Source organism: Dipodomys merriami, unplaced genomic scaffold (genome assembly GCF_024711535.1).
Source record: "Dipodomys merriami isolate MVZ:Mamm:240054 unplaced genomic scaffold, mDipMer1.0.p SCAF_12, whole genome shotgun sequence".
In the NCBI taxonomy this organism is placed as follows: domain Eukaryota; kingdom Metazoa; phylum Chordata; class Mammalia; order Rodentia; family Heteromyidae; genus Dipodomys; species Dipodomys merriami.
The window spans coordinates 30319148-30329849 of record NW_027202493.1 but is presented as its reverse complement, the minus strand read 5'-3'; the positions used below and the strand labels follow the sequence as shown (position 1 = coordinate 30329849).

The window sequence follows — 10702 nt, the reverse complement described above, 5'->3', positions numbered from 1 at the left end:
GCGGAGGCCGCCGGAGGGAGGAGTGCGGCGGGAAGGGCCGGGGAGGTGTCGCCGGGAGGGGAGTTCCGGATCTGGAGGCGGAGAGGACGGCGGGCGTTGCGGCCGGGGTGGGGGAAAGGCCGGGAGGAGGAGGAGGAGGAGGAGGAGGCGGCGGCGGCGGCGGGGGAGGGGGAGGAGGGAGGGAGGGAGAAAGGGGGAAACAGTGGCGGCGGCTGCGCCGGGCTGTTGAGTCTCCCGCCGCTCGAGGAAGATGAGGCTGAAGATCGGGTTCATCTTACGCAGTCTGCTGGTGGTGGGAAGCTTCCTGGGGCTCGTGGTCCTCTGGTCCTCCCTGTCCCCCCGCCCCGACGACCTGAGCCCGCTGAGCAGGATGAGGGTGAGTGACCCGCGCGGCCCCCCGCGCCCGCCAGGCGGCGGCGACCTGCAACTTGTTTTTGTTCGCGCGCGCGCGCGTGTGGCCCGGGCGGGGGGGCGGCGGGCGGGGGTCGCGGGCGTGGGCGCCGCAGCTCCGCAGGTGGTGCCGGGCGCCGCGCCGGCCGATCGGGGGCGCCGATTCCCCCCCACACCCTCCCCCCGGTACCGGGTCCCCGCCTCCTTCTCCCCCCACCCCCGCCAGCCGCCCCCTTTCCTCCCGCGCGCTCCCCCCCCCCCCCGCCCCGGGGCTCCACCGCCGGCATCCGAGCTGCGGTGGCGGCTGGGGCGGACGCTCTCCCGCCGGGACCGCGGGGTGGAACCGGAGCGCTGGGTCCCGGGAAAGTGGGGGTGACATCCGACTCTCCAGCGCGGCGACCCCCGCGGTGGCGGCTGGAGGACGCGGGGTTGGGTCCAGGCTGCGGCCTGTGGCGCGTGCAGGCCCAGAAGGAGGCGGGATGCGGTCGCCGCCACCACCACCGCCGCCGCCGCCACCGAGGGCCGGTGGGCCAGGCCCCACGGGGTCGCCCTTCCTTCCGCCGCCGCCCGTCCGCGGGGAGGCACACAGCGGGGCGAGGGGGTGGGGAGGCCGGGGTACCCCGGTCCGGCCGCCGAGCAGCGGGGGAGGACGATGGCGCCCCGCCTCCGCCCCGCTCCACCGAGCGCGCGCTGCCCGCTTCCACTCCAAGGGCCGGGGCCTCGCCCTGCCCTGGCCGTTCCTCCGGTTTGCCTGGACGACCGGTGGTTCGAATCCTTCCCCTTCCACCCTCCTCCCCTTGGGCTCGCCGCGCTCCGATCCTGCTTCCTCTTTCCCGGCTGAAACTAAGTAACTTGCGCCGCGCCGGGGCGCGGAGCTGGCGGCTGCCCCGCGGGGACGCATTTGTCTGCCGCCTCGGACGCGGGGTGTTAGCCTTGACACCCCGGGCTTTTCCGGGCTTAGCCTGACGCCTGGGGAGCCTTAGTTACCGCGAGCCCGGCGCGCGCCGGGCACCGACCCAGCCAGCCGTTGGTGGATGGAAGGAGCTGGCTCCTTCCCGCCCCCCTCACCCTCCGCGTGACCCCTTCTTCCCGGCGAACCGTCGTAACCCCCGCCACCCTCCGCCTTTTTCCTCCGAGACTTCGCGCACCCCTCCCCCTACGGGCCCCAGGAGCCAAGCGTGAGGGGTTCGAGGCCCCGGAGAAACAGGAGTTTGTAGGCGTTCCCCTGTGCAGAGTGCCTTTTGCAGGGAAGCGGAGCCGTGCCTGGGTGTGATCGTCCTCCCTGACTTTCCTCCTGCGGAGCTGGCCCCCCCTGGCAGCTTTTGGGACGTTGGGAATCCCGGGGAGAGTGTGTCCCCCCCCCCCCCCGTCGGATCTGGCCCTGGTCACAACTTCAGACGCACTCTGGGGACGGTGGGCATCCGGGCTGGGTTGGAGCCCCACCGGGTTATCTAAGGGATGGATTTTTGGTGACGTGTCACCTGTCCCTTTTGGGTGGGTTCCTGGCTGCCCTGGGGCATGGGGGCCTGGCTTGGCATTGTTGCTCTCCCACATAGCTGCTGGGATCACGGACCGTGACACTTGATTGGGAATATTTAGAGTCCTCGAATGGCCTTTCATGAGGGGGTTAGCCCCTGATTCTCTAGGAGGAAAGTTACGGGGAAATGGACAAACCTAACGGTGTCCAGGATGTCCTTTACTTCAGCGCGGTACCCCTTCCCAAACTGAGATACTGGTGTTGAGACCCGCTCAGCCACACAGCTCGTTTAAGGATGGCGTGAGGTGATGAAATCCTGATTGCTGTGGTCCTTTTTTGGGGGGGATAAAGTTTGTCAGTGGATCCATTGTGATTTCTCACAGGTGCAAGATAGAGGCTAGATTTTATTATTTACCAACATAAATTAACATTCGAGAGAATGCTTAGGTATCAGAAGAGTGAAACGCTTTAACTTTCCCAGGCAAACAGTAATCCAGGCGAGTGTAGGAGGAGTGTATAACTCATAAGAGTGTAGAGACTCTCCATCATCCAAAGAACTCCTGAGACCCAGCCCTGGAAGAGCCGCTGGTATGGAAAATTCTTGAGTTTCTCCTCCTCCCCAGGTGCCATCCATTATGAGAACCTTGCTTCTCTAATGCTGGGCTCTCTCACCAGCCCATCTTAAATGGCCTGAAATAGGCTAGAATAATTAGTCACATGTAGGTTCTGTCTTTACTTTTAGCATGCTTGTTCTGTGTGTGTGTGTGTGTGTGTGTGTGTGTCTTGTACTATCAGTATTCTCATTCAACAAAATGAAGTCTGTTAAGATCTGGACCTTCCTTAACTTATTACATTGTTTTATTAGTGTAAATTTATACAGATTTTTGATTTTTACTTTAGATCTGCCCACTTGTAAAGACAAGGGAAACATTCCTTACCCTCTCCTGTTTGAGTCTTTGCCCTTTAAAAGGAATTTGAAAAAACGATCTTACTGTTCCAGTCCTATTTTGTTGTTTGGTTTATTGTCCATCGATTTACTCAAACAGTTTTGAATGCCTGCTTGACATCAGGTATAATGCTAGAAATTAAAGAAGCACTCTTTGCCCTTAACCTCACAGGTCTTGTAGTATAGCGAAATACACATTAACCAAGCCTCCATAAACAATGTTGCTACATTCTGTGAGTGGGGGGATGGGGAGAGGTGGTCATAAAAGCATTCCCTGAAGAAATTACATTTGAATTGAAATCTAAGAGATGAAGAGGAGTTGTTGATCTGGGAGTAGGACTAGACAGTTTTGGAAGGAGTAATAGAAATAAAGATTCTGAGGCAGGAGGTATGGAGAACAAAGCGCGGGACTGGAAGACGAGTGGAGTTGGAACATGCAAAGGGAGAAGAGAGGTGGAATGGTGTTACAAAGCTAGGGATGTGTCTTACACACCATACTCAAGATTTAGGTCTTAAGAGCAATGGGAAGATGGACATGATCATGTTTGTGTTTTGAAAGACCACTGTGAGTGGCTGCGGGAAACATGCATATGATGGACATAGAAGAGATTATATAGCTCAGATGACAGGTTACATTGCTTGTTTGGTTTGGCTGAGGAGTTGGGGAGATGAAGAATGTACTTTTAATTCATGAACTGTTAAAGATGCAAAGACCTCTGGGTTTGGTGGGATTGGATGTGTGAGTGAAGATATTAAGAGGTCTAGGATAATATTCTGAAAAGTTGGGATGACAGCATTTGGACTTTTTCTGTTGTACTTAGTTACTTTTTTTTTTTTTTATGCCAGTTAGCCTTGTAAAAATGTAGAAAGTTCCTTTAATGAAACAAATTATAGTATGTTTCAGATTGATACCCTTTCCCTCAGATTTTAGACCTGAATGTTTAAAGTTCAATCATCACCTCTGAAATAAAAGTTTGTAATGGAAATCTTGACACATTTTTAACTTTGGCAGTTCTACTGAAAGGTTCAGTGCTGGTAAAACACAGAGATACTTCTCTTTAAATACAGCCCTTAATACCGAACCATTAATGCCACCTACGTTCCAGACAATATGTGATAGGACCTAATTCAGGTACTACTCTAAGGCCAAGATGACTATGTGATATACAAGCTGAGAGATTGGAAAGGAATATCAATGAAATGAGGATTTGTGGCAGATTTGACCACCCTGTGTCAATTCCGTGTTAACGCGTCCAAATCATTTTTCCTTGCTAATACCCATCCTTGTGAACCGAAAAGTTGTGACCTTGACCTAGAGTCTGTTTCACATAGTTAATACTATTAGGGATGGAGCCAAGTAAGCAGGGTAGTCACTGTTCTTTCAGTTTTTCTTCCCTGACAGGATCATTTTTTTGTTTTCTTGTCTCTTCCCAACCCTCCACCACCTAACCACCATCATAATAATTTTTTTTAAAAATCCCCATATCACTAAAGAAATCCAGGTTTATAGACCTCCTCAAATTAATGCAAACCCAGGTATGTTTTTCAGGGTTGAGAATTAGAAAAGCTTTTTCTTTTCCTAGAATTTCTGGTAAACCAAACAGAGCTTCAGACCATGGATAGCCCTTTGGGGAGAGAGCTAGTCATAGACTTTCTGTCCTGTCTCTACTTGATGCTAAGTCTGAGCAGGCACATAATCAAATTTTTTGTTAGACAACATGAAGTAAAATACATCCATGTCTTCCCCAAAGGATTGGGTTTGCGTGCCTGAAATGTTTAGTGGCGTCCTAAGAATTTCTGTATTTAGAATTTCTATGGAGGGGTTTCCTACTTCGTGGTCTTAGTAAGGTCAGTCATCGACCTTCTACAGCCAGAATCTCCATCTCTTACCTCGGTAAGACTGTAGAGAATACTGAGAGTATCTGCTCTCAAGAGCTTATGTTCATCCTACTTTAGGAAGGGGGTTGAGAGAGGAAACAAGACATCCCTTGATCCAGTAGCAATGTAAAGAAACTATGAGAGCTATATCACAAGGGTGTATTTCATTAACAGCCAAACTAATTGGCAGAAACGTTTAAGATGCCATCTGGGAGTGTACAGATACCAGTAAGGGGAATAAAAACTGTTGGACAACAGATTTGGGTCATTCTTTTGTGACTTATGCTAGCTATGTAGGATAAAATAAGATACATGTAATTGGGGTTTCTGTATAAGTTGTGTTAGGCCTGTCAGTAATAGGTTGGAGGAAGAGAAATGAATGCATCATGAATGCAAAGTAAATTCTGAGCTTGAGCCACCTGTAAACAGAATATTTGCCCAAATTCAAACTTCACAGAGTTGGACGGCAAGATTTCAATATAGGAAGTAGCTGTTATGTGCAGGAAAATCATGATGATGATTCAGCTTCCAAGTAGATAATGGTCTTTGTACTGAGTTCATATTCCTGCAGATTGAATATATAGTCTAACAAGAAAAAGTAACTAAATTAGAACATTTAATTTCTAAAATATAATTGACAAAGGCTATTAAAGGGTTTATGATTGTTTTTATATGAGGCAGAAGGAGAAGCATAAAGTGGAATTCACATAAATGGTGATGAAATTTTTGTAACAGTTGGATGATATATTGATATTATAAACTATATTATAAAATATAGTACGATTCCCTCAACAGTTATTTTACATATTTTTGAGTGTTTTTACATGTCACTTGTTGCTCTAGGCATTGGAGATTGAATAGAGTGGAGAAGTTAGACAATCCTGGCCTAGGAAGATGTTACTCAATTCTTGACATAATGGCCACATAGTGTAGGCATCCATAATAGCAATTTTGTAAATATATCTATGTGCTGAAGAATATCGAGAGTATCTAATGTGAAAGTATTTGTTCTCAGAGCTTACATTCTACTTGAGGACACACACACACACACACACACACACACACACACACACACACAGAGGTAAGGCATGCATGTGCTAGACCACCAATCTTCCATTTGCACAATTCCTGTGTTTCAGGCTTTCTTTTGTTTTCTTGTGAGGCACTGGGCTGTGCAGAATGTCAAGGGCACAGACTCTGGTCTGCTCAGAGAGAGAAGCTGTATGAATTTGTAGCAGTCATAAAAAGGTGTTTTTACAGAGGTGTGGGAGGTGGGAGTTGAGAAGGAAAAAAACCCACACCATAGTATGTGGCTAGAACTTGAATGTCAGTGGGCTTAAGTCAGGTAGAGTTACAAGGAAGAACAAGGAATAATAGTGAGACCAAAAAGAAATCCATGTATTTTTGTTTGTTTTGTATTTGTGTCCGTAGTGGGGCTTGAACTCAGGGTCTGGGCACTAGCCTTTTTGCTGAAGCTTGGCTCTCTACCACTTGAGCCACACCTCCACTTCTGGCGTGTGGAGGTTCATTGGACCTTCGTATCCTGGCTAACTTTGAACCACAACCCTCAGAGCCCAGCTTCTTGAGTCGCTGGGATTGCAAGCATGAGCCACTAGTACCTGGCTAGAAGCTCAGTTTTACTGGTGAAAAAAATGTTGGAAAAGTTAAGCTTGGGTCATATTTAAAGGAAATTAAATAGCAGGCTATTTCAGCTTTAGAGTAGCTTTTTCAGGGGAGTTGAAGAAATTGTGACATTAACTTAGCAATTCATATTGAACCATTCAGATATTGTTGAGTAGAACTAACTGGACTCCATTGCTGTGGACATTGTAGGTACCATACAGTAGAAAATAACAGTGATAATAGATTACATGTGTTGAGTCCTTGCTTTGAGCAGGTAAATATTCTGCATGTTGTTTAATTGTAATGGAAATCCTCTAAGTCTGATCTGAACCTACCTTTATACATGAATCTGCTACCTCTAGAGAGATGAACGCTGTCCAAGCTGTCTAAGCTCATTTACTTAGTAAGCACCAGGGCCAAGATTCAGTCTCAAGTGTCCCAACTTTAAGCTCTCCTCTCTGACCCTGTACTCCACAGATTTTTAACAACATAGACAAGTTCCTATGGAGTGCACTGAAAGCAGGATACGTAGGCAATAGAATAATTTCAGTTAAGAGAATGATATGGAGGCACAAAAAAGATCATTCATGGGAAGTCAAGGAAGGTCAGGAAAGATGATAGCTGAGCTGAAGCCTAGGGGAAGCCCTGGTAATCTGAGGGAATTGCATTCCAGACAGAGGGAACAAGAATTGCAAAAGTCCCAGAGCTTGGACTGAGAGGTGGTGTGTGGCTGGTACCTGTTGGTTTAGAGAGAGAGTAGTACTGGATAAACTCAAAGATGTAGTCTTGATTCAGGTCATGAGAAGTATAGCTACTGAGGTCAGTTATTAGGGTGATTATTTGTTGCAGTTTGCATTCATTGTCCCTTAGCCTTCATCCTTTCACTAAGTATCTTGAGTTGAATGGTAATTTGTGTGGGTCCAAGATAAAATAAGTGATCACATTTTGTTTGGTCACAGGATTTTGTGCCTAGATGTAAAGACAAATAATTGCAGTAAAATGAGAATTGTTACTAGCTAAATCCACCAGGACCCACATAGAAGCAGCACCTACTATAATGAGATTGGGTGCTATCAGACAGCTTGTCTTAGAAAGAACATCTTACCTCTAAGAGAGCAGGAGGAAAGCAGTCAAGTATATGGAACAGTATGAAAGATGATGATCAACCCTGGGGACATGATTGGGCCCTGGAAAAAAAAATAGAATATGAGACAGGAAACATGGTCAGGACCATCAGCAAATTCAAGCGCTACACTCTGGAAAAAGCTGGTTAAGGAAGGATGTACCCATAGCCCTGGAGGAATAATCTACTGATCTAACCAGTAGTACTTAGATCTAGAGACAAAAGAATTGTTTAGCATCTTGGATGGTACAGAGGTAAATTAGTTAGTAAATAACTAACTGGCTAGGGGAACTGCCAAATGAGAAAGAAGTTGAGGTGGTAAACAGTAATCTTCACCACCTACCATAGGAGAGAAAGAAAACCATAAGAATAAGAGAGACACTAGACCCATGTTGTTTGCTACTGTATTTAGGTGGCTCTCCATCAAAGTGGTGTGTGAGTATATAGATAACTGTATATGTTTTTAAGACTGATCTGTAATCATGTAGTTGTGATGACATTAGAGAGTAGAGTACATACTAGATATTATAACATATATTAGGCATTTCTTTGTCTGTCTGGACTCCAGTAACTTGTAAACTCATAACTAAAAAATTGGTTGGAAAAGAAATTTTATCCCTAGAACCTTAGGAAAAGTTTTAGTCTTCAGTATGTTAATTTGGCTGATGTGTATTTGAAGAAAGAGAATATCAAAATTGTGTGTGTCCAGCATTTCAGTAATCTGTGTAAAGATTATAAAACGATAATTTCTTTGTAAAATGAGATTTCTCTTTTAACTCTAACTCAGCCTTGTGACTCTTCAAAGCAGCAACAGAGACACCTCAAATGGCAACTACCCATGGCTTAAGTCCTTCAGATCAGGAAGAGCTACTTCAGTTATTTCATTTGCTAAGAATCCTGGATATTTCAAAATGAGAAATGTTCTCATTTTGACTCCATTACAAATTCCCTTCTGAGCTCCCAAAGCCTTCGTAGTGTTTTCAAGCATTGCTCCTGAGAAGCAGTTAAACACGCCAGCAGGGAGACCCGATTCAGTTCACTGAATACAAGGACTGGTATACTGAAACTTGAGGAAGAAATTAACTTTGCATTATCTAATTAGGTTTATGGGATTGCTACAGAGCAGCCTGGCTTCCCAAATCTAGAAGGTACAATTAACTGTGGTATTATATCAATACCAACTAGTCTGCTAATAGGTTTCTAAACAAAGCAATTGGAATTTGTTAGCACCAAACATTTTTAAAAAACTGGATGAATTAAAATTAAATCACATACTATTGGGAACCATTCTATATGGGAATAAATGGCCTAAACAATTTTACCATCTTTTATTTTTGTTCATTGCCTGGATTTAGGAATATGTTTGGGCTCTGATAGGTGAGATAGTTCTCAGCAGCAAACTTACATCTGGCTTGGATATAATTCTAGCATTTGTAGTTCTCTTATGAAATTATTTTATACATGCTTTAGCACTTACATGTTGAGTCACTATGTACTCACTAGAAATGTGTGTACCTAATATAAGAACTTGGACTTGGTATTAACTGAAAAAGGCATTATTTGAGAAAGTGCCAAAATAGGTTTGTCATTGTACCAGAAATGCAGTATTTCTGTTTATTCAATAGCTTGTATTCTCTCTGACTTCTGATTTTCCTCGTAGTAACAAGAACAAGGAAAAACAAAACACCTTATGGTAAGATAGTGTCTTTAATGAGAGCGAAGTTTTCAATTAGCTGTTAACAACTACAATGCCTGCCTCCATCTCCAGCTCAAACCCTTGATCAAAAACTAATCCATAGACTTAGTTATTCTCAGACTGTTAATGCAGTATGAGAGTGAGTGTGGAACAATTTTCTAGAGTGTTAAGAACTAGCATTTGTATACAGTGTTAACATGACATCAGTACAATATTTTATACTTGTATGGTATTTTCTTTTTGATATATTCCAGTATGGCATAGTTGTGCATTACAAAAGTAAAGACCTAATTCATGATGCTTAAAGTGTGGTTCTTCTCATAATTTACTATTGCACTTTTTTTATTCTGTTGAGTTTGAAACTTTCATATGTATTTTTATTGTCATCTGTTATTACCAAACTAATACAACCTTATAACCTTGGCATGAAACCAGATTATCAGAGTGAGTCATGTGGGTGTCATTTTGCCAGAATTTGACAAGGATGTCTGGATAAAGTTGTGTAGCTATAGATCATATCAAAGGAGGAACATTATAATGAATTCTATTTCTACTTATATAGTTATGAAACATATATAGTGAGTTATGTAAACAATATAGTGAGATTAAATCAATTAAGATATTTGTATGATTGTGTAAGTGCTGCTATGAAAAATATTCCTTTAGTAAGTGTTCTTTATCAGTAGTAGCATCCTGGATACTTAGAAAAGACACACTTTGTAGGTCCATTCCAAAAATTGTTTAAACATTTTCTAAAATATTTATCTTATTAAGAAGAGAATCTTCCCCTCCTCCTATGGTGCTGGAGTTTGTACTAAGGTCCTTACACTTTTTAGGCAGATGCTCTACCACTGAAGCAATAACTGTAGCACTGTTTCTTCAGGTTATTTGTCATATAGGGTCTCATGTTCCTGCCCAGGGTGGGCATTGGACTACTTTCACCTCATAGCTAGGATTATGAGCCTGTGTCATCTCACTGGCCCAGGACTAGGTTTTAATTGTGCTGATTTGCAACAACTTAAATACCCCTACCTGGCAAATTATTTTCTGGCAATTTAGTGTTTTGCCATGCAGTTCTTGCTAGATGTGCTAGATGATTTGATCATTATACTCCTTTAACATTTAACTAATTCTATAGAATTAACCTTTTAAATCTCTAATACAGCCAAGTAAGTCACATAAATCTTAGTATTTGTTCCCTTTACAACCCGTTCCCCAGGTTTTATTTCTTTTCTTTTGAAAGAAAGTATTTAAATCCCTCTGTTCAAAAGCCCTAATTTTTTGCCAGAATGATTTAAAATGAATAAAAAAATCCATTAGATTTTTGGCAAATATGTTCTCAATTATGGTACAGACTAAATGACTACAAAGTGCTTTTTAGAGTAATGGAATAGAAATGACTAAAATCTTATTACTTTATACATGCCGTTCTCTTCTATGGTAGATATTTATTTTCTTACACTAAAAAATATCAATGTCAAGATTGAAAATTTTGATAAGATGAATACATATATAATTACACATATTATATATATATATATACTTTTCCAGTGGTATTGGGGATTTAGC

General features: G+C 44.0%; 1 protein-coding gene across 3 annotated transcripts in view; it reads left to right on the top strand.

Annotated features, from left to right (window-relative positions):
• Positions 1-200: 200 nt before the first annotated feature.
• Positions 201-10702, top strand: part of Galnt7 (polypeptide N-acetylgalactosaminyltransferase 7) — a 121928-nt gene continuing 111426 nt past the window's right edge. For 2 of the 3 annotated variants that reach the window (XM_070016472.1, XM_070016474.1), the window contains exon 1: positions 201-376. In XM_070016472.1, coding sequence (XP_069872573.1) covers positions 251-376 — 126 coding nt within the window. In that variant the 5' untranslated portion in view covers positions 201-250. Of the gene's footprint in view, positions 377-2145; positions 2456-10702 lie in introns of those variants that run through there. The other variant, XM_070016475.1, reaches the window with a different exon arrangement.